The following is a 27,400-nucleotide window of genomic DNA, read 5'->3' on the forward strand; positions in this document are numbered from 1 at the left end:
TTACAGGCTCAGTCAGTGACATGTTAATCATGAGACGATGCTGCTGCGTAGCACTAGCTAATAAGTAGGCTATCAGTTCGTTTGGCACCGTTGTATCACGAAGTAGGCCTACCGGTATTTAAGCAGACCTCGCCTCCGCGCAGCCTCAGCTGCTAGCTTTAGGCGTTTTATTGCATGCGCAATAAAATGTAGAATCGGGGCAAGGAGGAGGAGGGCTACAGGGGGGCTGGTACGGGGGGGCAGATGATGCTGTTAGCGAAAGGGAAGGAGGATCCTCCTCTTCGCCGGGTCCCAGCAGCGGTGCTAGCAGCGGTCTCCATCCAAACCATCCATGTGTAAAAAATGGAATCGCATTTAAACATGTGCTGAGTTACCATGCAGGATCATCGGTAAACTTGCTGCTCTGTAAATATATGTCATTGTTTTTTAGCACGTTACCAAGAACGGACATTTTATTTTTGTTATTTTTTGCTCAACTGTGGTCCGCGGGGGGTTGAAATGCTACCCTGTTCATCAGCGCAGATGGAGGGCTGCGGAGATGAGAGAGACCCACCACCACAGATCCACATAGAGGTAAAGAAATGATATCTTTAAATTTGTGCTCACTGATATTGTATAGTAGCCTGCTGTAGATATAAATGTGAAGTTTATTTTTACATATTTTCTTATTTTTTTTCTTATTGCCAGCCGGCTTTGCTCTTATTTATTATAGTCGCTTTAATGGAAGAGAGCTGACTGACCCCTCCCTAAAATTGTCGCTCCTATAGTCTCGCCATTTACACAGGCATATAAACCTGCCTGAGAAATAGTAGCCCGAGACTATATATGGTTCCTTTTTCAGATGTATTTTAATTGTAGTGCACCGAATGCTGGCCTGTGCGCCTTTGGTGCTCTGAAGTGGGGTGTATATCTGTCTTCTTATCCAGCGGTCCTAAAGTTATGCAGCGTGGACTGAATTGGACCTATTATTGATGCACTGGCTAGCCTAATTTGCCTCTCTACAAAGCTCGGCTCACAGTCACTCACATCACACCTTTGATAGGCCACTGTCTGAGCTGCCTGCATGGGTCTTTTCTTGTGAACTCACTAACCTCAAATGGTGCACGCTCCCCTCCCTCCACCCTTCAGGGATTTATCAGAGTTGACAGTGTGTTAGGTGGATGAAAGTGGGCCATGTGCTTTCTCCCAGGCCAGGTCTGTGTTCTGCTCTTGGGCAGGAAGGACAGAGATAATGAAGAGGACAGAGGAAGAAATATTTTCTAGCCAATTATTGCTGTAGAATAATTGGAATGTTATAATGATAACCGTGTAGCTACTACTTCTTCCCTAGCTCTGGTCCATAGCCCTAATGCTTGGGCTGTGGACCAGAGCTACTACTTCCCCATCTTTATATATCCTGTTATTATCTGATGTAGGCTAAGGGGTCACTCTACAACTTCCCATTACCTCTGAATGTTTTAGAACGCGTTGCTTGCAAATGCCCACTTAGAATTGGGACAAAAAAGTAGGTCGCAACATTAGGTTGCAGACAAGAGCATCATTACATGTGTATATATATTTAATGTGTCTAAATAAGGTGCAGTCAATCTCTACTGTATCAGTCACTGATACTGGCCTACACCAGTGGTTCTCAACATGTGGGTTGCGGACCCCAGTGGGGTCCCCACATGATCAAACGTAACCAACAAACGATACTATAAAAACGGATCAAACATTGGACAGATATAATATATATATATAGGCTATATATAATATAAGAGACAATTAATTTTTTTAGTAGCCGTACAAGCACCTTCAGATCTGCTATTTTCACAATATTTTTCTGTGGAAACCGAGTCACACAAAATGTAATGCCTCAACTCCTTCAATTCCAAGTGCTTGACAGGGTAGGGAGTCCCCAGTGGTTTGATTGATTGATTGATTGATTGATTGATTGATTGATTGAACATTTTATTCTTCAGTATGAAGAATGGGTACATTTCAACAAAAGTACAGATCAATACAAAAACTGCTACGAGGATATAAAACCAGAAAAAGCACTAAAGACTTGAATATATCAAATGTCAAATATGATTATTTTGTGGGGTCGCGGCCTGAAAAGGTTGAGCACCACTGGTCTACACAACACTTGGGTCCTAGTGAAAACCTGTATACGCCCACATGTATGCCTGTATGCCCACTTAGGACCACTGATCACATTGTACTAGTAGAAAGCCCCTATAGGCCTACAGCAGAATCAGATGAAGATGATATGTTATCAGTCAGAGCTAATAGGATTTCTGTGTTCTCAAAAAGGCCATCATGCAACATTTGCAGCCCTTGGAGATGGTCAGTACTACACTCATTAGTGAGCCAGATAGGCAAATGATGAGGTTATAATAATGTATTGAAGCTCATGAACTCCAGAGTCCATATTCCGAGCCTGACATACGTTAATAGGAGAACATTGAAAAGAGGCAAATATTCAGCATACAAGTATACAAGTTCACATGAACTTCACATGCAAAAGTTGTGAGCTTGTAGATCTGCAATTTGTACTATTTAATGTGCAACAAAGTATAGTGTTTAAGTGGTTCTAAATCTATCTATAAATGCACAGAAACTGTGTGTGTGACTGTGTGTGTCTGTGTCTCTGTCTGTCTCGCGTATGACAATGGGTATAACAGTTACAACAACAGGTATTGGCATTGCATACCTGGAGGGACTTGCGTAACTGCTGCTGCCAACGGGCATTGTATCCCATAGGCATCATTCCTAACGGGCATCTCAAATGTATTTGAACAGTAATTTTATCTAGTTTACAACTAGAATAGGAATTAGAAATAATCACATAGTTTGGTGTGACTGTGAACTGTAGATGTGAGGGCCGCATAGCGCCCGAACCTCTAGTATTATAAAACATATCAATGATGAGATCATATCTAATAAAAATATAAAATATGTGTTGAGGTCACAAAATGATTGTTCCGCTGTTATCTGTGTAGTGGATACTGACATAACTTTGAATTTAAATATCAAACTAGATGAACAAGATGCCTTTTGAGTTTATTAATAGGCTACCCCCGATTCCAGGGGTTGACAGAACTTGACACTAATGGTTGTCCGACTTCACGTGGCAATTTACAAGTAAATAAAACATTCGGGCAAGGAAGAGTTTGCTTTCAGGTTGCCCGACGGGAAGTGCGTTTGAATGGGGAAGCAACTGACCTCATTAAATATTATTGGTTATTCGTGAAGAACAAATTATGCTAACCTTTTACAAGTAGCTCATTCAGATTTTCAAAGTGACTGTCGTCACTCGACTGTTATCGATTGGATTTAGCATTACATTTATTTACTTTTCGGGAAAGTAGAACTTGACCTGTACTTGCCCGACAGGACCGGGCAAGGGCTTCTGAAACCTTAGTGTCAACCTCTGTGGGATGCTAGGATTCATGTGGTTAAACAATACAATCTCTAAATCATGCTCTGCCTTAGGTTCTTTGTCAGCCCATGGCCCAATCTTCCCAAGAACATATCACGCTTATTTGAATTGGGCGTTCACAGGCAAAGACTTAGCTGTGCTCCTTATAAATAACTAGAGTCCCTAAATTGCGCCTGCATATTATGTCTGTGTAGATGCACCTTTCTGCTCCCTGTCTGTACTCAGTCACAGCGTGGCTATGTAATTGCATTCTGATGGTCTCAGTAGCCTGCCTACAGTCTGTTGACCTTATTCTCTGTTCTCTCCCCTTGTAGTGTGACAGACTGACAGAAGAGAGGGATGAGGCTGAAAGACAGCTCAAACACATCAAGAGAGGTGAGTTCAATGCACACATGTATCAGCATTGCAGGGGGGAAGACTGTACACAATACACATAATAGTTTAACCTGAACGTATGGTTTACATTACATGACCATTGACCGGATAAGACAGTGGTTCTCAACCTTTATTGGATCGGGGCCCACTTGAAAATCTCAAAAGCGTTCACGGCCCACCCATCTGACCACTTAGCAGGTAAATTCATTTTCAGAGCATATTATTTTGATGATCAATCAATCGATTGTGTTCTGGTTTGGATCAATAAATATACATTTTGTCATTTATCACAATAAAAAGTATTTTTTTGGTGTGGTGCAACCACTCCTATAGACAGCTATGTGTGTCCCTGGCTGTGTCTCCGGCTGTGTCCGAGCACGAAAATAACGCTGTAGCCTGTTGTTGGTTTTCACAACCAAGTGTTGTGCAGCCTAACACGCACGCACATACGCACGCACATACGCACGCACGCACGCACGCACGCACGCACGCACGCACGCACGCACGCACGCACGCACGCACGCACGCACGCACGCACGCACGCACGCACGCACATTAACTATGATGATTTGGGGTGTACAGTACAGTACAGTACAGTACAGTACATTAGAGGGACCCCCACACGGTAACTGTCATTTCTCAACCATTTCGGATGCGGGGCGGCTCGCCAGAACCGGCCCGGCCCCCTGGGCGCGTACCTGGGGGTCTGGATGTTCCGGGGACCCCCACATGGTAACTCTGTAATTTCTCGACCGTTTCGGACGCGGGGCATCTTTCCGGAACCGGGCCGGCACCTTGGCCGCGTTCCTGTGGGTCTGGAACTTCCGGGGACCCCCCGGGGACCCCCACACGGAGTTGCACCACTCACTTCACATGGGTGTGATTTTTAAAGGAAACATGACATTTCTTTTAGCATTATTTTGTTATATTAATGATATATTAATATAATCATAGTGTTTGGCCAATTATTTGGGGGCCCACTTGTATATCCTCACGGTACACCAATGGGCCTCTGCCCACAGGTGGAGAATCGTTAAGATATGATGAGATAACAGCTTTGATTTTACGCAATGATTTGGTTTTGTATACTTTATACGTGAATCTTTTCTTGGTGTTTTTTCTTTTTTTCATCTGTCAAGGTACAATGCCATTAAGTTACTTAAAGTGTGCCGTCACGTCAGATTTCAGTTTTGGTGTAGGGCTTATAGAGGGTATGCGCGTGACATCATCATTATACCCGGAAGTTATGCAGGAATGCCTACTTTCTGGCCTTGACAGCCCACATCCAAACAGAAAAGTCCTGTGCAGGTAGATCACATGACATGCCCCTAAAAATGCCTGTAAAAGTATTTTTGGCATCTGCCCCTTGGAATTAAGGTGACTTGATTGATTGACATCAAAAAGGGCCTGTCAGCTCACACCCGCAATGCAATACTTTGTTTTCAAGAGTGTTGAGCATAGACGTCAGTTACATTATGAAGTTACATATAAAACCCCCTACCAATTCCATCCATTCCCATCCCAAATGTGCCGCTAGTACATTTTCAACAAGGGATAATACTTTTTTTGGTGGGTAGATCTTGTTGAGAGGTCATTTTGAAAGTAGCTCGCAGGTCAAAAAAGTGTGGGCACCCCTGCTCTATAGGCTACCATTATACAGGGCTTGGGTTCATCTATCCCCAGTGACACACTGACACCTTGACTTCCTATATCGTTGTCTCACTCCTCCCCTTTGCACCTTATTCCACACCTCTCTCCTGATGACACCGCCAACACCTCACCCTCTGAATGGATGGGTTAGGGGATTTTTGGGTGGGGGCTTCAGTTTCCGTGACTACTCCCAAGTCAGACAGCCAACCAAAGACTTGACTTTGTGTTTTGGTCACCTTATAACCCTTCTTGCCAGCCAACAGCAGGTGATGTAATACTAGTCTTCTTAACCTTCAGTATTAACAATTGATCTGGGTTAGAAGGAAGGCAGTATCACTGGAGCTGCTGATCTTTCTGATGACCATTCTCAGAGGTGAGACAAATATATTTGCAGAATATTTAACATACAGATGCCTTTCTTGGCCATTTTAATCAAAACATTTAAAATTTTGAGTTGTCTGAAAGCGCATTTGGTAGAGAAGGCGTCAAAGCAGAGGTCTTGGGTTCAGGAAACACGAGAGCACGACAGTTTTGTGTCGATCTACAGTTGGCAAGGCAGCGTTCTCTGCTTTCAGCGGCATGTCTGTGTGCAATTGAGTGAAGCATCATGATGGTAATTGTTCAGCTGGTAACTGTAGAACCAGGCAAACTCCACTTGAACATCTCTTCATATGTACTTTACATATATTTAGGCACTTTTAGCTCGCACTTTTATCCAGAACGACTTACAGTGTCAGCTTAATTCCCTTGGAAAATCCGTTTCTTGTTGAGGAATGCCAACTTTTCAGCTTGTGACCGAAGCGAAGACAGGTGTGGCAATGTACTTGCATCACAGTTTCTACCTAAGCCTGTTCATTGGGTTGGAACATCATAAATCCAAAATCTTGACCCCATCAGCTGCAGTATTTGTTGAAACTAATGAAGAACATACTTGGCAGTCTTGTATGAAATCCACAATGAAGATGTATAGTTAACAAATCCTTTAATAATTTGCACTAGCCAGCTGTATGACATTGGCTTTTATTTCCACATTCCATCATTTAGTAATTTGGATTTCGAGTTGTTGATGATTCCTCTTCTCAGTGGCTATGATATAATAATTTAAAACATCATGGACTTATTATTTCATTCATGCTTTTATCCAGTCATTACCTCACCCCAGAGGCCTGCGGTCACCGATGAAGACAGCAGTCGCTCTCATCATGTTATTTCACTGAATTATTAAAATCTTCTCCTATGAATTATTCAGTGGCAGAAAATGAGGGGGGCCGCCTCGCTGCCTTCCGCTGTGTCTATTGTCGCGTCTTTCAAAAGGCCTTTCTACCTGCTACTCCATATTTGATGGACACTTTTTACTCCGCTCAATGAGGGTAGAATTAACTTTGTGAAAAGGACACTTGATTTCAAGCTCATTTTAATTTCAAACTCTAAAGCAGGGGTGTCAAACTACTGGCCAGCGAGCCTAGACTAGAGAATGGATATTTCTGAATAGTGGCACAGGAGCACTGATTCATATTCTGTGTGCACTGAAAACATCTCCTTAACTATGATTTGCTATGAACTGTCTTGTTGACAGACTGAGCCTTGATACAGCATAGCAGCAGTAACAGGGAGTGTGACGCTGCAAATGTCAAGGAAGATTGGCCTACTTACCTCCTCACAGTAGTGGCTTTACAGTACATGAGCTTGTCTGCTCCATGGAAGCAGTCTTAGCTTATCTCTGCAGCTTATAGTCTGTAATTTATGCCACCTATGACGCCTACTGCAACTACAATGCGAGTCATTTTCAAAAGAGATGTCTCTGCAAGTGTGCCTGCACATATTTATAGCAACCACATGTCTAGGAGGTGTTTTGAGGAAGTCAAAGAACAACTAACACAACAAACACAAAACTTGATTATCAAGTTGAATATTACACCTATATAGACCTCGATATTGCAAAAAAATATCTAAACCTTTTGTAACTATTGCGACTTAATTCTGTGTTTCTGCACAAAAAAACTGCCTGAAGCACAATGTACTCGTGAGACCTACTTATTTGCTCTTCTGTACTTAGTACTGAAAGCCTGTGGCAGCACTTAGGCTACCTACAGTATTGTTCATACGGTAGTTCTGGGTCAGTGTTTTGCGGCTAATGCATCACTGGTCTTACTACCCATGGCTGTTGCTTTCAGTTTTTACTAGAATCCTTTGTTGGTAGAGAGGGAAGCTAACGTTCCTTTACTGGTGACTGCTGTTACTGACTTATCCCAAAATCCACTCGCCAATGTTGTCTGATACAGTATAATACCTCAAGCCAAACAAGGTTATTTTGGTAGAACAGGACCACCAAGTAATGCATTGGCTACCTTCCAGGCTGCCAAAGTGGCTATTAATAAAGTAGACCAGACCCATTGAAAGAGCACAGTATTACAAGACTTTTATCTTGCCGCAACACACAAACACACACATAATACATCTATTAAGAACATTAAACACTGGAATTACTCGGTAGCAGTGATGGAAGAAGTGTTTTACTTGTAAGTAAAAGTATCAATATTGCAATGTAGACAAACTCTGTTACAAATAGAAGTCCCATATTCAAAATGCACTTGAGTAAAAGTACTTCAAGTTTACAACATCTTTTGAATTTAGCAGATCTAAGCTCACAATGCGTCACATCATCAGGACACATTGTGACATTGTAAATACTCAAGTAAAGTCAAAATACCTCACCAAGTACAGTACCTGAGTAAATGGAAACTATGGTCGCCCCATGGCAAGGGTTTCTTCTACATTCTTCTTGTTATTGTTATTATCTCTGAGCACACTGAACCATAATGAATGAAAGATACATCCTAAGATGCACTGGGACTGGGACACATCTTCAGTGATGTTCCTGAGATCATCAGGCGTTTCGGGTCTTTCAACAATCATACGCCCTCCCTCAGGTGACCTGGCCAGGGATGATCAGACCCTGGCTTGTGTCCCAGTAGCATTGGCCCACAGATCGCTCCTCCTGATCCAAAGCCATCTAGAGGCTCTCTCTGGTGCCTCCATGGTGGACTTGATGGCTTTCCTTTTTGCAGCCCCCATGATGCCAAGTAGCGTGAACACCTTGCACAGTGAGCGGCCAGCAAAGCCTCTACACCCCACTTCAATGGGCTCGCAGCGTGCCTTCCAACCTCTTCTTTGGCATCGCTCCACCAGCTCCTGGTACTTTGACCGCTTCCGCTCGTTCGCCTACTCTATGCGATCCTCCCAGGGAACTGTACGTTCTATCAGTAGCACCTGCCTTGAAGATACTGATGAAAATCCATAAATTGCTGTATATTGAATATTATGTGACTATTCTTAGTTTACAAAGGAAGTCGGTGTGTGTCTTAACTGTGTCTTAACTCTCTCTCTCTCAATGGCTCTGGAGTAAACTAAATCACCAGCCAATTAGAGTTTTAGACTAGAATTGCCCTAAAAAAATGAAAGTGTGTGTGTGTGTGTGTGTGTGTGTGTGTGTGTGTGTGTGTGTGTGTGTGTGTGTGTGTGTGTGTGTGTGTGTGTGTGTGTGTGTGTGTGTGTGTGTGTGTGTGTGTGTGTGTGTGTGTGTGTGTGTGTGTGTGTGTATGTGCGTGTGCGTGTGCATGTGCGCGTGCGGGGATCAGAATGCAGTCAATGCACATCCTCAAAAAGGTATAGTGATATAGTTATAGTTATTATTGTTATAGTGCTCGGTGTGAGTGGCCCTTAACATGCTCCCTTCAAAGAAGAAATAATTAATTGAAAATATACTGCAGTAACACGTGAAAATCATGGCTTCTTGTCTGCCAAAAGGAGACTGGCAGAGACCGTCAAATGTATTCTCAATTTAGTTGGAGGTTGTTGATAATCTCCTAATCTGTTTTTGTCAGGTATTTTTAAACAGGGTTATTATTATTTGGGCATAACAAAAGGGTGAATATGACTAACAGTTTGCTAATCCCCTAATCATCTGTTTATGACATGCAACACCACCAAAGAGGCTTTCTATCAGCTCTGGTGTTCTATAGCAGCCCCCAACTTCACTTATGGCCCTCAGGTTAATATCAGAATACTGATATATTATTGATTTGCAAACATGACCCGCTTTAATTACTTCAGTCGAAATTAGTACCTTAATGAGTAGTAATAAAATGTTGTTTTTTATGTCCAATGTATTTGTATTTAGTTCATAAAGTTAACATAACTATAACTAAATGCATTTGAAATTCGATAATCTTTTTTACTTTTCAGGATTCCAAAACGGCCTTTACTGCGTGTCACCCCCCATCTCTCTCCCCATTTCCTGTCAGCCTACTGTATACCTATCCCTTAAAGGCGAAAGCCACAAAAAATATCTTAAAAAAATAATAATAATCAGGAATTCAATTCAAATAATAGCAAAAATAGCTTATCTACAAGCTCAAAACACGTCGCACTGCGCCGCGCTTTGAGCTTGCACATCAGCTACTTTCCCTCTAGAGTGAGTGTGGAAATATAGTGGCCCTCGCCATCGTCAAAGTTGCCCACCCCTGTTCTATAGCATTAAACAATGACGCTGTGCCAAAAGAATAGAATAGAATAGAAAAGCAGTGTATGTCTATGCGATGTCTGCACCTTTTCCCCTGACCTGTGACCGTCCTTTAGCCAGACAGTTAGAGCCCTTAGAGCAGGGCTGCATGTCAAACTAATTTTAGGTCAGGGGCCAGATTGGTCAAATGTGTTACTTTTTGTCAGTGCGTGTGTTTGTGCATGAATAGAATAGAATATTGCCCACATGCAAGTTTATGTACAGTACAGTACAGTACAGTACAGTACAGTACAGTACAGTACAGTACAGTACAGTACAGTACAGTACAGTACAGTACAGTACAGTACAGTACAGTATTTGCAAGTTACTGTAAGAACAGAAACATGCCATTTTAGAAGAAGTTATGAGCTTTTTGGAAAACAAGATGTACTGCACCTGTCAGTCGAGGTTTGGGAATTGAACTATGTGGCACATTTCTTTAGGGAGCAATTTGTTGTGTCCCCTCGACTACCTAGGTCTACTTACTCATGTCTGTGTCTATATTGGCACAAATGTCAATGCCATAATTGTGTTTCCAAATGCCATATGATGTCATACTGTTACAGTATTACAGTATTGTGGCCTTTTAGGGAGGGGGGGGAAACCCTCCCTAAAAATGTTTTCCCACCTTAAAATTGGCTATTCAAATGTGTTCTGAAATGTATGTACAGTATATCCATTTTTAATCTGGCTGTCCTCTCATAGATGATTAAACAGTTTGTTTGGATTAGTCGAGGACAGCCCTAGGATACTCATGATGTAGTACTGCTCAGTTTGGTGTCTTTGCCAAAAGCACCTACTCCAAAGGGAATTGTATTCATGCATATTACATCAATGGCTTTGTAGAAATTGCTGGTCTTGCTTATTGGCATTGGTGGGAGAGTAGGCCTATTTATATGCGTGTGTGTGTGTGTGTGTGTGTGTGTGTGTGTGTGTGTGTGTGTGTGTGTGTGTGTGTGTGTGTGTGTGTGTGTGTGTGTGTGTGTGTGTGTGTGTGTGTGTGTGTGTGTGTGTGTGTGTGTGTGTGTGTGTGTGTGTGTGTGTGTGTGTGTACACAGATACAGGTGTTTGTGTGTGTGAGTGCCTGCGTGCGTGCGCGTGTGTGTGTGTGTGTGTGTGTGTGTGCTCAGGCGATACAGCTAGACAAAGAAACATTAGTCATTTAGCCCACAAGCACATCAGCCGTTACCTGAAATGAAGAGTGCAATATTGGAATGGGGTCAGCAGGCCCGCAAGCTTGCTCGACACAAATGAAGACTCTTTGTCATGATGGTGTTCTCGCAAAGTCGCAATGTCTTCTTTTTTCAGTCAGACTTTAAAATCTTACTGCTATTTTATCTCTATCTAGTTCTGTCTGTCTGTCTGTCTGTCTGTCTGTCTGTCTGTCTGTCTGTCTGTCTGTCTGTCTGTCTGTCTGTCTGTCTGTCTGTCTGTCTGTCTGTCTGTGGTAATTTTAGGGTTTAAGTATCTTAAAAAATACAGTTATAGGACATACAGTACACGTGTTGACGGCCACACGTCATTGGCCACTCCAGATTGAACCTGTGACCGTCCGCTAACAGGACTGTCTCTATAGCTAAGCTATAGGCTACTATTCTGTCCCATTGCAACCCCCTTGACCGTCACCCGTCACCCTCCTATGAAAACCTATCCTCTGCTGAGAGGGCAGTCAGTCGGTTAGTCACAACAGCTCCAGTTACAGGCAGAGCTCGACCACACGGCAGGTTAACAACCAATCTTCTCCACACCAAAAGTGCCGGGTAGGCGGTGTGTAATTAGGGGTTAAATTGGTGTTTTCTATGTGATGCATAGCAATAAAAAGGTGGTAGTGAAATTGTTCATTGTTGTATACTTACTAGGCTTGTTATTATTATTATTATTTTATTTTTTTAATGTTTTTTTTGTGGCTTTCGCCTTTATTTTATATATTTTATGGAGGGACAGACAGCAGGCTGACAGGAAATGGGGAGAGAGATGGGGGGAAGACATGCAGTAAAGGCTGTCGGGATCGGGAGTCGAGCCCGCGGCACACTGCCAGACTGGATTACCAGCCAAGGTGCCGGGACCACTGAGCCATGGCCCAGGCCGTTATTGTTTGTTAAGGTCACCAGCAAATTGTGTATTAATATTATCATTTAGTTTTTTGAGTTATTGTTGAAAAAAACGGACGAAAAGGGGGGGGGGGGGGAGCCTTACCACAAAACACTATCAGTGGCTCAGGGTTTCCAGCAGGGCAGGCCATGGCAGAAGACTGGATTTAATCCATTTTGGAAGCGTGTGTTCCTAGCCAGAGGAAGCTCTGTTAATGGATGGTTAACGGAAGCTTCTTCCTGCTCACTGAAATATGAACTGGTCTCCTCAGCCACATGGCCGTGATATACCCCTGGTAGCATCCTGGTTGCCACGCTGAAAACTGAAACTCTCATTGGGGATATGGAAAGAGGAGGGGAAAACGGAGTGATGGATGGAGTGAGGAAGGGAGTGGAAGAGAGGTGGACAGGAACCCGCAGAGACAATGAAGGAGAGGACATGCGAGACGGAGGCAGAGAAATGAAGGGAGAGCCAAGGAGTTGGTTGTACATTGGAGAGAGTGAGGAGGAGAGAGAAACAAGAATGACTCAGTCATAACTACCAGGTGCAGAAAGCTCTCGTTTATGAACATCTACGGTATAATCAGTGTGTGTGCCGCAGCCTCTGCCTCAGCTCACAGCTTCACATTGCAGCGTTCAGAGTATGGGATTTATGCCGTTCAGACTATGGGTACGTTTCCCATTGGCTTAGAGGCAGCCTAGAGACGAGGCAGCCAATCATGAAAAAGTGTCCGCTACGGTCGCTTCTAGAGGTAGTAGCAAATGTAGTTTTCAAGCACCTCCTGGCAAAAAGAAGAAAGGGAAGGAGAGAGGGAGGGAAGGAGAGAGGGAGGGAAGGAGAGAGGGAGGGAAGGAGAGGGAGAAATACAATAGGCTGAGGGGAGAAAAGCGTGAAGAGAACATTCGCACATAGAAAAATGACTCATTTGGGGTAAGATTCTGTTTTCCATGGGTGATAATTGTAGAGAGGTCATGGATTCATTTGTTCAAAACACTGTAATCTACTGCTCTGTAATCTACTGCTCTTGCTCTGTCATTGGAAGTATGTACAGTAAGAGCATCAACTTACTTTGGGAAGTAGATACAAGTGTACCCCCCTAATACACCAACGTACAAAAGGATCAGACATTACAAGTGTGGAGTGGACATGCCGTTTATTGCCTTGTTTGTCTCTGTGTGTGTGTGTGTGTGTGTGTGTGTGTGTGTGTGTGTGTGTGTGTGTGTGTGTGTGTGTGTGTGTGTGTGTGTGTGTGTGTGTGTGTGTGTGTGTGTGTGTGTGTGTGTGTGTGTGTGTGTGTGTGTGGTGTGGTGTGGTGTGTGTGTGTGTGTGTGTGTGTCCAGTGTCCCAGATGGTGATTGAGGAGGTGAGCGTTTTGCAGACTCAGCTGGAGATTGAGAAGTCATGCCGTGAGAATGCAGAAGCCCTGGCCACAAAGGTGACACACTGCTGACGCACACACACACACACACACACACACACTTGCTAATCAATAATATTAGATTAGCCCAGGGTCCTGCTGTCTGAAGGAGAAAGAAAGAAAATGGACAGATTGACTGGATGACTCAGAATGACTCTGCAGACCTGTTCCAACACATATATTATATATTTATATCATATATGTATTGGAAACATTATAATCCGGAAAATTACATCCTGTAGTTTGTACATGTTATGTCTAGTGTAAAAATATGTAATGTCATGTGTTTTGTGCGGGCTCTACCTCCTTCCATGAAATTATTTAGAGGCCAGAAATTCAGGTCAGGGTTTTGGCATTGACGGAGATATATTGTACAATCGTAACATTTTGCTTTTCAATACTTTTCATTCATCGTTATTGCCCACGACGACTCCGTGACCTTTGCACTCCAGCTCAACTGTGAAAACAGGAAGTTGAAGTACCTGAGCCTGTCGTCTCGGCCATGTCTGGACGAACTGCTGCCGAGCATCTCCGACTGCATCTCCCAGGAGGAGGACAGAGAGGCGCAGGACAACCACAGTCCTGACACGTTCACACAGTACCAGCAACAGGTTAAAGGTACAGGACAACCCTAACAGGTTAAAGGTACAGGACAACCACAGTCCTGACACGTTCACACAGTACCAGCAACAGGTTAAAGGTACAGGACAGTATTCACCCTAACAGGTTAAAGTTTGGACATAGTATTCACATAACACAGTGCTTTTCAACCCTTTTCATATTAACACGTTACCTCCCGTATTACACTAGCCGGGATCGTAAGGCCAGTGCCAGTCAAATGCGCATTTCGCGCCACAGTAGAAAAAGAGATCCTTGGCAACCAGGAAGTACAGCTTGGTGCCGCGCGACGAGCTCGTAGATCTGCTATTTTTGAAAAATCTTGAAGATGTGCCGCAAATCTTTGAATTATAGTCTTTCACAGTGAACGTTTTTAACTCATATCTTTGCTTCTAGGGGTGTCCCTGGAACAACATATTTTCCAATGGGTATCGGCGGTCAATTACATAATTTTTGGGGTCCTTGACATGAAATAGTTTGAGAACCACTGACATAGAAACATAGGTTTTTCAGAAAACTGTCATGATTTAGAAGACATTTTGTAGAATTGGCCTCAGATCTAAATGGGTTAAGGTCTATTATTTATTTGGCGTTAGAGCCACAGACAGACCACCATTTGATGAGATTTGCCTCTCAGACCCAAAACGAATTTAGGGACATTTTGTTATCGCTGGATAAGGATTTTTCCACAATCCCATACTGTATTGATGTCCACTCTGTTTTGGTTCAGATAAACTCCAGTGACTACTCAACCATGAGGTCGCTGTGATAGTTCAGTACATGGTGGCACAGCCCAGAGGCTGATACTGCTTATCACCCACTCTGAGCGTGTATTACTCCCCTCACCCAGGGCATATACACGATGGGTATGTGATCAATACAAAATATGAAAATATATCCAAAACAGTTAGCTACAGGTATCAGTAGGTGTGATTTTGAATTGAACCTACTCTGGTGGTATGATTTCCAAAGACTTACCAACATCTTTTCTGTGCTTTGTTCAGAGCTATGTGAGACTGTCAGCAACTTGTTGGAGGAGAAGAAACAATATGTCTGCCAGATACATAACCAGCAGAGACAGATAGAGGAGCTCACGTCACAGGTGAGGATTTTGAAAAATAAAATAGAAGGTGGTAATGATATGATGATGGCATTGATGGCAAGAGACAAAATGTATGTAATGGAAATAATTGAACGTGTGTAACAGGAAAGATGTTTAATTGTTTATACATAGATTTTATTAGGTAGCACAACTACAATAGCAAAATGAGTTTACTGCACAGAATGAGTGTTCGTACAATTCTGTAAATGTAACATTAATAATTGTATGAAAGCAATGCTAATTTGAGGGTAATAAACGTTTAATGTTAGCACAATTGATCAATTCAAAGGTTTTATATGGCTGCGGAATATTGCTGAAACCCAACCATTTTAATATACCCAATCTTTTGGTCGTAGTACTGACAAAAATAAACAAAGATATCTGTCTTATGAAATGCTATTTTTAAAGTGTGGCTCTGAAGATGTCTGGCTGTATATAACCTGTCTGTGCCTGTCTGTGTCTGCAGCTAATTTCTTGTCGTTTTTCTTTTTCTGCATTCACAGTCGGAGAAGGAGCAAGCAGAAATGAAGGAACTTCACCGAACCATCGAAGAGCAGAACAAGACCATCAAGAGATTCAACAGAGGTGAGTCTCATGCAGGAGAACACACGGCAGAGGTTTCCAACTGGATTGAGACCCGGAGATGAGTCATATAGCTGAACAACTGAACATAAGCCCATATTATTATGCAGAAACTTGCCACTGAAAATGCTCTGATTTTCATGCACTGTGGAGATACTACATTGACTGTTACCAATGTTAGTTTTCTGCCTTTTAAACTATATATATGGCCTATAATGTTAACACACCGACTGCCATGGCAACCCGGTCTCACCCAAACACGGTGAAATAACACGGATTAGCAATTCCGTACATAGACTACATACACTACTAGAAAACCCGAATATCTGTACATATTACACTGAAATCCTCCCCATATAGTCTGCCAGAATGTGAACCCAGGCATGTTGAGTACACCAATGTTTTTATGCTAGAAATGTTGATCAGTTTCTAAATGCTGGGGACCCACCCCAGCATTTAGAAACTGATGGATGCTAACTTGCATATGTTGAGCAATTTCTATAAATGGCATAATATGTGACCATACCATTAACAACCTATAAGGAAAAAATCACACCCGTGTGAACTGAGTGGTGTAAGGTTTTATATAGCATGATCAGCTGTGGTCTGACGTAATGTCTGACGTAATGAAATCACACAAAATATGTTAAGTAAAAAAAGCTATCATTTTTGATAAATGTATGTATCACACCTGGATGTGATTTCAAAACTGGCTGTTTTTGCGCAGAGAAAATGACCACGGTTGCTACGGTCATCCAGTTCACCCGGGTGTGATTTAATTACGTCAGAAATTATTTTGAACATAGCAACCATGGTCATTTTTTTCTGCACACAAAAGCCAGTTGTAGGAGTGGTTTACACCACTCAAAAAAACGAAATGTCATCATGCTTTAAGTAGCATGTGACGTGTCAAACTAGGGGGTTTTCATGATGATGTATCCATTCCAAGTTAGTTTTGCACAAAAAACACTCCTTGGGGCTAAAATGGCCATAGCTGTCATCACAAATGTGATGATGTCAACACATTTGGGCAAGTGGTTATGGCCACTTGACATTTCTTCTGCGTTTTACCCTGTGCTCGACTAAAGTGGTTTAAAATTGCGATAAAGCTTCAAGGAGAGAGACGAGGCGTTATGTTTGTCTTTATTTGTTGTGAATATGTAGCAGTATGATTGGATAAAGTTGGGTCTCTATTGGTCAAATAATGTATTCATATTTAATTATTTTTTATAATTGCCATCAATTCTCTCTCTCTCTCTCTCTCTCTCTCTCTCTCTCTCTCTGTCTCTCTAGTGTCTATGTTGGCCGCCCATGAATATGACGGGATGAAGGACCAGCTGGACTTGGAGCAGAGCCTGAGAGTGAAGGCTGAGACCTATGCACATGAGGTAGGAACATCCCACTATTTTCTTTTTTTTTAACCTTTATTTAACCAGTAAAAACCACATTGAGACTGAAGTCTCTTTTACAAGTGTGAACTGGCCAAGACAAGAGGCATAATAAGTGACACAGCTCTGCCAGTAACAAAAAAAATACACAACAAAAAACAGGACATACAATGCTCATAAATACAGTACCCACTACCGAAGAAGCTCAAAGGGAGAACAGGAACGTTTAGTAACGCAACCAATAAGGACTAATAAATAAAAACTAAGCAACGGAAATTGCTAGTAGACTAAAAAGCAAGCAGACATTTGCTATACGTCAAAGCAGGAGCAATGTATGGGAAGTGTGCCCATGGCAATCCTTTTAAAGCTCACTAGGGGAATCACAGCAGCCAGTTTGAGTCTGGTCTGTAGGTCATTCCAAGACCAGGGTCCGAAATAAGCAATGCTTTTTTTTCCAGCCTCAGATTTTGTTGGGGGCACGACATAGCGTAACCAAGCATTTGATCTGAGGTTGAGAGAGTTTTGGACAAGTTCAAATTTAGAACCAATGTAACGTGGGAGATTACCACGTTACCACGTTATCAAGTATACTCTGTGGACACCTAGTAGGCCTATGTATATTATGTGGTGAAAATGGACCACAATTCTCTCTCCCAACAATATACTGTTCATTTTATTCAGATAGGAAGCAGAGCTGTAGACGTGAGACTTTTAGTCAGACTTAAGTTGGCCTGCATTCAAAGAACATTGTTATTTTATCACTGTGACAGGCCCACTAGCCTCTTGTTTTGCACACACTTTCTGTGCTGTTGAATCTCGAATTACTTGAGATTTGCACAAAAAGACAGCTCTGATAGGAAGAAAGAAATCTGAGAGGATCACAGGGGAGGCACCGGGGGGAGTTTGTGTCAGGATCTGACACCAGAACAGCAGGGATACGTGTGGCTCTGCAGGGGAGCATATTAATATCACACCACTGATTAAGGGGGCGAAAACACACTGTTCTCAGTGTGTATATGAAGCATACATGCAGACAAAACAGGGGAGAGCCTGGTGCAGAATCAGCTTACCTGATTTTACAATACGTTGATTGTACTTCCATGCAGCAGACTGCCAGGTGAATGCTGCAATCTTTAAAGCCCAAGTTTTACAGTTGGATGAGTGAGTGATGTTGCAATTAGTCTATACTGTGTGACCCACATTCTGCGGCTGGTAATTAATGTGTGCATGAATAACTTAGATTATCGATTGTCTTGAATTCAAGAAGGGTGCAATATATTGACCTCAAAAGCAAACAGACCTCGAAGATGAAGATAAACCCTAGTGACGCACGCACGCACGCACTGATGGGTACATTTCTGTGGAGGATGCGAGCTAGCCGCTTCTCTCTTCTTAACACTTCCTCCACCCGTTACATCTCTCCTTCACACATCATTCTGTTCCTCCCTCCCTCCCTCCCTCCCTCCCTCCCCACCTCTCCTGCAGATGCTGGTAAAACAGAAAGGGGCCAACAGGCAGAGTATGATCCTGATGCAGAACTCTGAACCCAGCGTGCAGCTTCTCAAAGCTCTGGAGGATGTGGCCGACATTAACAAAAGCCTGGAGGAGGAGAGGCTGCAGCATCAGCAAAAGGTGCGGCGTGCGGGAGACACATGAGGCAGCCCTCACTGCGTGAAGAAATACATGTAGTTATATACGAGAGAGAGAGAGAGAGAGAGAGAGAGAGAGAGAGAGAGAGAGGGAGAGAGAGGGTGCCATGTTGCTCTTGTGTGATATGGTGACTTGACTCCTCTTTGGGGAGCAAAGAGCACTTGTGAAGTGAACTGCTCTGTGACTACTGTGAATAATTTTGGTCGATTGAGACAGTTATACAACAACGGGCCAGAACATGGCCTTGAGTTCATATTGATTCGTAAAGGAGAAGAGGCAGTCCAATATCACCACAGTCTCCTGTGCTACAAAGCGTGTTTGACTTGAAGTACTTACACCCTAATACATAGTTGACATGTGTCAGCTCTGTATGGTCCGCTCTCTTTTCGCCTCTACACCAAATCTCTTTTCTACCGAAAATAGCTGATCTGCTATTTTCCGGGGAATGTCCCCCGGTGAGAATAGGGATGGTAGGGTTCAAGTGGTTAATCTGGAACTTGATCTTGAGAAGTTAGCAGACAAGGGCTTCTGTAGAGCCACTGTAATCTGCTGAAATGCACAGGAGACACAACTGACATCATCAAGACTTGTGTGCATGACAGACTGCACCATTAACAGAATTTATAGGGCAGGACTGTATTACTGTACTGGCTCATCGTGTGTGTGTGTGTGTGTGTGTGTGTGTGTGTGTGTGTGTGTGTGTGTGTGTGTGTGTGTGTGTGTGTGTGTGTGCGTGTGTGCGTGCGTGCGTGCGTGCGTGCGTGCGTGCGTGCGTGCGTGCGTGCGTGCGTGCGTGCGTGCGTGCGTGCGTGCGTGCGTGCGTGCGCGCGTGCGTGTGCGTGCATACGTACAGCGTGGAGGATATGTGTGTTCTCTGGTTAGGAGCAAATTGCATGCATGTGTGCATCTGCTGTATGTATGACTGTGTGTGTGTGCGTGTGGCTGTGTGCATTTCATGTATGTTTTTAAACATATGCAGATGCGTCACAAACTGTCATGTCAGTTCTTATAATGCCATTGGATCAAGAGAGATCATTTGGCTGGTGATTGACGTCTTCGATGACTGATCTCTTTTCATTACACGTTCACTACTTGGTGCAGCTTGGTTGCACAAATGCAATCCCTCATCGAGAGAATTATCAGAACCCTGTCTTCCTTGAAAAGACAAAAACACATTCTGTATAATTTCATGTATTCTGACAGACTGCCTAGGTCTAGCTAAACCTTAATCGCATCTCTATCTTCTGTGCCTGTGTGTTTAAACATGTATGCCCCTCTAAGAATGATTCCCTTGTGTGAATGTGTGAGTTATTGTGTGTTTACTGTTTATGGTGTGTTGTGGTTAACTGGACAGCATGAAGGATCGAGCAATATGCGGTATTGTAGTGTCCATTATGCACAGGACTGAAACCGTAACGTACAATTACACTGTTTCACCGGCTTGTGTGAAATAGATATTTGCAGAGGTTTCTCCATCCGAACGTGGATGGGATTTTAGTCTTTCTATCGAATGTGCATTTCAGGTGCAGAGTCTGGAGAGGGAGTTGGAGCAGAGCTCGGTGAGGGTGGAGCTGGACGCTCTGCAGAGACAACTGGACCTCCTGGAGGTGGAGAAGAAGGAGTGTGAGGGACGTCTGGAGCAGGCAGAGAGGAGGAACACAGAGCTGGAGAACAAAGGTTGGGAGCAGTGTTGCCATGTCCGCTTATTATAAGCGACTTTGGGCTTGTTTTTTCTGTAAAGTTGCTTGTAAATTGCGGCTTGCGGTTTTTTGGGGCTTGTTTCTAAAGTGTAGTCGCTTATTTGGGCTTGTTTCCTAATGCTGTTTAAACCAGTGATTCTCACACATTAAAACAAACTGAAATTAAAAACATGAAGTCAATTTGAAATAAAAAATGAAAACAAATGTACAAACTGTACAATTATATGTATCACATTGAAAAGCACTTTGGAGAAATGTGTTTTATAAATGCACCATTCTAAAACACGCACGCACGCACGCACGCACGCACGCACGCACACACACTAGAGGTGCAGAAATTAGAAGACGGACACCACACAAACACACACAAACACACACACACACACACGCACACACACACACACACACACACACACACACACACACACACACACACACACACACACACACACACACACACACACAGGGGCACACATGGATTTAACCACTACATTATCTCTCCGGGTTTAATTTGCTACTTTGTTAACAGTTTTATTAACAGTACAAGGTGCACACCAGATCAGGCTTTTAACTGTTTCTCCAGTGACCTAAATGGCTTGTACCATTCACAGTTATTATTCCATTGCTCCTTCCTAGCCAGTGTAGACGGTTGGAGCAGCTGGCACCATCAATCTGGCAAACAGGCAGATCTTTCCCCTGTGTGCTGTATAACAGCTGTCTGTTGCTTTCAAATGGGTCATTTTGAAATCATTCCCCTTGTGTCTTGGGTTTAGCTACTTATTGACAACGGTTAATTCCATGAGAAGAAAATGCAGCAATGTGGAAGGGTGCTGTCATGGTTCAGAAGAAATACCAGTTGCATTTTACAACCATGTTTGACTACAATAAGTGACACATCCTAATGCATTAAGTAAATAGATACATAAATAGACGTTACCTGGTGAGAACAAAACACAATTACGATATGCATGAATTCATTTGTTTCTGTATGTGTGTATCACATCACAGAACAGGTCCAGATCCAATTACTTCTACCTGGGTATGAATTACCCTCTAATGTTGCTGTACCACTTCCTCCTTCAATCTAACAAAGAAACCTCATTTTAAATGGGAGGCAGCTGCCCTATCATGACCTATACATCATGTTTAGCCGTGGTTCTCTGGGGACCCCCAGGGGTTCCAGGGAGTCCCCAGCTAAATCAGCCAATTTGGTTTCAAAATAAAATATTTGAATCCTATTTTCTACTTCGGCTATTCATCTACTTCGGCTATTTATCAAATAGCCGAAGATAGAGATCTACAATCTAACATTTGAAATGATCTTGAAAGGTTTTATCGACACAAAGCTAAAGGGGGACCCTGACACAAAATCTTGTCAAATGGGGGGTCCATGGCTAACACAAATACAATGGAAACAAGCCTTAGTGCTTTGTTGGTTTTTTTTAATCCTCTTAGCAGACCTTGTATTGAATTTCCCTCGGCTTATTCTACAAACTGTTAATAAAGTTTTCCATCAATTGTTCAATCAGTGTTAAAGTGTAACCCCGGCCCGGTTCCATTCTCTCTTCCTCTTACCATACGCAGTCCGAGACCTGGAGGAGGCCCAGAGCAGCTGCAGCGCCATGGCGACAGAGGCCTGCGTCCCGCCCCCTCCAGCTGGGGCCGCCGCCCCTCCCCCGGCCCCCCTTCCCCAGCCGCCTCCACCCCCTCCTCCTCCCCCTCCCCCTCCGCCACCCCCTCCCCCATCACGCTGCAACCCCCTCAGGTAAGGGAGCCCAAGGATGCATGATGCACAACTCAATTTGTTTTTATGTGAATGAGTGTAGTGCGTTTGGTTTAATTACCTCTCTCTCTCTGTATCTCTCTCTCTCTGTCCATAATTATCTTGTTTTTAATTACATTTTACCTTTAACTGATACTGAACAGAAACAATATAATAATTGTTGTAACATATTTTCGTGGTATCAATATTTGAATGAGAAAAATGCAATGAACTTATTTTCTCTCTACCCTTCCATTGAACAGCTCACTGATTGCCATCATGCGGAAGTCTTCTAAGGGATCAAAGGGTTCTCCGAAGACAGAGCAGTCTCCTGGTGCGTTTCACGTTGGTATTCTGTCTCATTATTTTGTTATGAGAATCAAAATGGGACCTTATGTTTACAGAACACTCTAACCACTATAGGCCACCTTGGCATGAGTAGATCTCCCCTCTGGTCTGGACACACCAGGTGAATGAAGAGGAACTACCAGAACCAGAATAGAGAACTAGCAGTAGTCTGGGAGAGAAACATTGCTGTAATTTAAGCCATGTTCTGAAAATGCATTTCCACTTTACTTTGCCCTACTTCCTGTTTAACACTTATTATACTTATATCCTCACATGTCTTTCTTCTTCTTTTTCTTTCCATTTCTTCTTTCTCTTGCCTTGCACCCCCCCCCCCCCACCTCTTTCTCTGCGCGTTCCAGATGGTGAGGGTGGAGCAGAGGTGAAGTCGAAGGCAGTGAATGAGATGATGGAGAGGATCAAACTCGGTGTGGTCCTCAGGCCTGTCAAGGGGCAGGACAAGAAGGTGAGTTCTTGAGAGGAGTGATGGGTCAGATGAGACTGACAACTATGTCTCAGTGTCTCAATGAACTAATTTTGCTGCTTGGTTTTTTGTTTTATTGTATTTACCTATGCTTTATTATTCAGTACTCGTCCTCCTCGCTCCAATGTCAAGAAAATGCACACACATTGAAGGGACCAAGATTTATTAAAGGTTTAGTGCACTCACACTGATTACTCTCCTCTATTCCCTTCCCGTGATTGTCCTGTGGCATCAATCGACATTGCCAGAGGATCACCGTAAAAGTGAGTATATTGACACCTACGTCTATCTTGTGATGGTGAGGTCATCTGAGAAATAAGACATCCCTATCTAATCATGGCAATATAGTTCTGGTGGTCATGGTCACAAATATGTAATTTGTTGCGCTTATTCAAATATTATAAAACTATAATAAGAATTCTTGTAAACTAATTCCAGGTAACTCCAGTATCTGGGGAGAAACCACAGGAAAGTGCCATGGAGGAACTGAAAGGAATTCTGGTGAGAAAATTAACTGACACGAGGGCAAGGCAAGAAATAAAAGCTTACAACATAGTATATAGTCTCTGTGCAGAGTAATGTACATATCGTACAATCTATTCCACGCTAGGAAACAGTAAAGAGGAGCCCCAGTCGTGGGTCTCAGGAGCCGGCTCCCTCCCCTCCAGGGAAGAAGGACAGTGAGCTGGAGGTGATCCTCCGGCGCAGGCGCAACAAGGCAGGAGAGCCCGGCTCTGGAGGTACACCCATTTTACCGTACTCAGTAAAACATAGTTAATGATAATATAGTACTGTAAGTGAAGAAGGGACGGGGAGGGGAAAACAGAGAGGATGTACATAGGTAAGAACAATTCACAATCCGGGTTTGAACTCATGAACATGATTTTTTTGTTCTTGCTTACTGTACTGTAAATCGCTCTGGATTAAGAGTGACTGCTAAATGCCTCAATTGTAATGAATTAATTACTAGCTCAGGACTGAGGCCGATTCTAAAAACGCCTTCTAAATACTAACATTTTCTGAAAAACTTCTAATTATACAGTATATAGTATACAGTATATAGCAACTAACTTCTAGTTAGTTGCTATATACTGTTAATCTGACTCCGCCAGATGGTGGCGAGCATAGACATAAACACATAGCTCCGTAAGGGAGTGGTTGCACCACTCAAAATAAAAATTACGCTCCTTCCCCGCCTTTTCTCAGATTTGCGGGAAGCCCAGATGAGTCACTCCTCTGACAGCCTGAATGGCAGGCGCACCAGCACAGACTCCGGCAAGGAGCCAGAGGGGCCTGTAGGTCTGACCCCTCCCTCTTCCGACCCCGTGGGGCCCAGTACTGGCAGCCCCTCGCAGAGACGGAGGGCAGGGCCAGGCCCGGTGGTTGCCAGGCGGAGGAGTGCAGACACGGGCAAAGAATCCAGAGTGGCCTCTTGCGAGCAGAGAAGATCTGCTGGATCTTCTCAGAGGAGCTCTCTGTGTGAGAAAGGAGCCCCCGGATCTCCGGTCCCCAATGGCTGTATTGTCAGGTATGCTGTCACGCTCACTCGCACACAGACACGGCCCATTCTAAACCTGTACAAAGTGTTTGGAACATACAGTGTATCTACAGTGTATATCCTTTTTCTTTTTTTTCCCTTTCTTTTTTTTTTTTTTTTTTTTTTTTTTTTTTACAATTGCTCAATGTGGAGTAACACGTTACTTTCAGAAACAGTTTTTATACATTTGAAGCTTCAAATGAATTATTTTATTTTTTATTTATTTTTTGCGGCTTTCGCCTTAATTTTATATTACAGACAGTAGGCTGACAGGAAATGGGGGAGAGAGATGGGGGGGTGACATGGAGTGAGGGCCGTCGGGATCGGGAGTCGAACCCGCCCAGGCCGAATTCAAATGAATTCTTGCACACTAATGTCAATGCAGTTTGTCTCAAGTTTGTTTGAAGGCACAAGAGAACAACTCAAGAACTTTTTCTTGTTTGTCAATTCATGCTCAGATCACTTGAAATTCTTACTCATTAAACTTTTTGGATCTGTTGATCACCAGGGGAGAAGATGATATTCTTTACACTGACCTATACAAAAACCCTACTGATCGAAATAGCCTACTGAGGGCAGACAGCTGTCATCCCCTGCCTCTAAAAAACAGCCTTCCCTACAGCCAATTTTGTAGAGTGAAGCGCATCTGCAGTAAACCCGCTGATCTTAACCGGCATTTAACTAATATGCAGACTAAATTTAAAGAACGGGGCTATTCTAACACCCAAATTCATAACGCCTCACACAAGATTAACATGTCCGTGTGGCAAGGCATATGTGGGTATGACTACCCGTGAACTTAAAGCTTGCATAGCAGAGCATCGCAGCACTATTAGGTGCAAGAATATGAATTATCCTGTTGCCGCACATTTTGTGGAATCCAACCACCCTGTCTCTTCTCTTCATTATATTGGCATAGAAAACGTCTCTGTGCCCAGAAGAGGGGGACACATCGACAAGTTGTTGTTAAAACGTGAGGCTTTCTGGATTCAGTCTCTAAAAACATTGTCCCCATTTGGCCTAAATGTAGACTTTGATCTCAAGCCTTTTTTATAAATATAAAAATAAATAATTCTAAAAAATGTTTTTGTACAAATACTTTTTTAACCCTATTATTATTCTCTCCCCTTTCTGATCCACAGATGGCCTACCCACCAGAGGCTTATATTCAGTTTATTTTAGGGGACTTGTGTTAAATACAGGACATGGAAATGTATCTCTATATTTATTATATATTTGTGATCGATTGAACTGTTTTGTATTGTATAGTTGTTCTTTACTGTGTGGTTCCATCTCTATTTGATATTCCTAAACTGTAATGTATAGACAATATCTTGGATAGATTTATTTGTCTTAGTGACAAGGAATTAACCTTCCAGAGTCTCATCAGCTATTCATGAGGTATAACTCCTCCCTAATAACCCAGGAATGTGAGACAGCTGATCCTGATTGCCCGCAACACTATCAGTATGTGATTGGTTGACTGTTGAGCCCTGGCTCTATATATATGTGATTTTAATTGTTTTTCCATATACCCTGAAGAAGGCAGTTGTACTGCCGAAACGTTGGTTTTTACTCTGCATTCTAATAAATAATCGGCTCTTTGTTTCTGCCGTGAGCTGGCACCACTACTAAGACTGGTGTGCGTTTAGCATCCTCCTGCACAATGCAGTTTGTCTAACATTCACTATGGAGAGTTTGATTCTTATAAATTGTATCCGATGCAGCTTCTGAGTTGTTTGTGAATTGATTGTGACTGGCTACTAAAATACCATTTTGGCAAAAATACCAGATCTACAAGTTATGTGTTGTGGGGGGCACGGTGGCACAGTCGGTAGTGCTGTCGCCCCACAGCTAGAAGGTCCTGGGTTCGGTTTCCGCTGGGGACGCCGTGGGTGCGCTCTCGTCTCCCCACCGCGTCATCAGTGCCCATACCCAAGGCGGGGTTGGCGAAAGGGCCCCTCTCGCATGCAAGAGCTTGCATGCTCTCCCCATGTCCCCCAGGGTAGGTACCCTCACAAAAAACATGCAGTAATCCTGGTAATCCTGGACCATGGGTTGCAAAATCGTGGGATAAAAATGATAAAGAAGTAAGCTATGTGTTGTGAGCTTGATAAATGTTCCCCTCAGAATAGTGATGCTCAAGGTTCAAGCAGTGTTGCCAAGACCCAAAAACCACAACCCGCAACTCTTCCTTTTTTTTCAACTCTGGGGGAAAAAAAGCAAAAGTTGCGGAAAATAATCAAACTTGGCAACACTGGGTTCAAGTGGTCACTAACCTTCACACTGGTCTTGTTTTTTCTTTCTTTATCCTCCACAGCAGTGGTGAAAGCAACCCGAAGGCCCCTGAGAATTCTGCTCAGTCCAATGGAGTCAATCACACAGATCCAAGTGAAGACACACACACCACTCTGTCTCCCAGCTTTCCTGCTGATACCACCCCAGTCAATGGAAACACAGATGCTGAATGCTAAGATGGGCTCCTTGGCTCCTGGGCATGTCTCCATAATCTCTCTCGGTTTGAATCCAGTTTGACTCAGGTTTATTTAAGTCCACCCGCCCCTGAATATACTGTTGACTATAATGCCTCTCCCAAACTATTTGCAGCGATGCAAAGATAAGTCAAGAGACCTGAGCAGAGCCGTTGAGATGAAGAACCATCTAAGTCTAATCAGCCTCTCTGAAAAGGCCTATTTGTCCCGACCCCTTATCCA

General features: G+C 43.2%; 1 protein-coding gene across 1 annotated transcript; it reads left to right on the forward strand.

Annotated features, from left to right (window-relative positions):
- Positions 1-505: 505 nt before the first annotated feature.
- Positions 506-27,160, forward strand: shtn3 (shootin 3; the record flags this gene model as incomplete). The annotated part of the gene is made up of 17 exons (XM_079497257.1): positions 506-573; positions 3,739-3,799; positions 13,442-13,536; positions 13,971-14,136; positions 15,141-15,238; positions 15,742-15,823; positions 17,114-17,208; positions 18,694-18,840; positions 20,382-20,535; positions 22,143-22,323; positions 22,584-22,654; positions 23,028-23,131; positions 23,398-23,412; positions 23,588-23,650; positions 23,760-23,889; positions 24,356-24,677; positions 27,007-27,160. The coding sequence occupies exons 1-17, from the start codon at positions 523-525 to the stop codon at positions 27,158-27,160; spliced, it is 1,989 nt and encodes a 662-aa protein (XP_079353383.1). The 5' UTR covers positions 506-522.
- Between the last annotated feature and the right edge of the window lie 240 nt (positions 27,161-27,400).

The sequence above is a fragment of the Electrona antarctica genome (assembly GCF_951216825.1).
Source record: "Electrona antarctica genome assembly, chromosome: 1".
Classification (NCBI taxonomy): domain Eukaryota; kingdom Metazoa; phylum Chordata; class Actinopteri; order Myctophiformes; family Myctophidae; genus Electrona; species Electrona antarctica.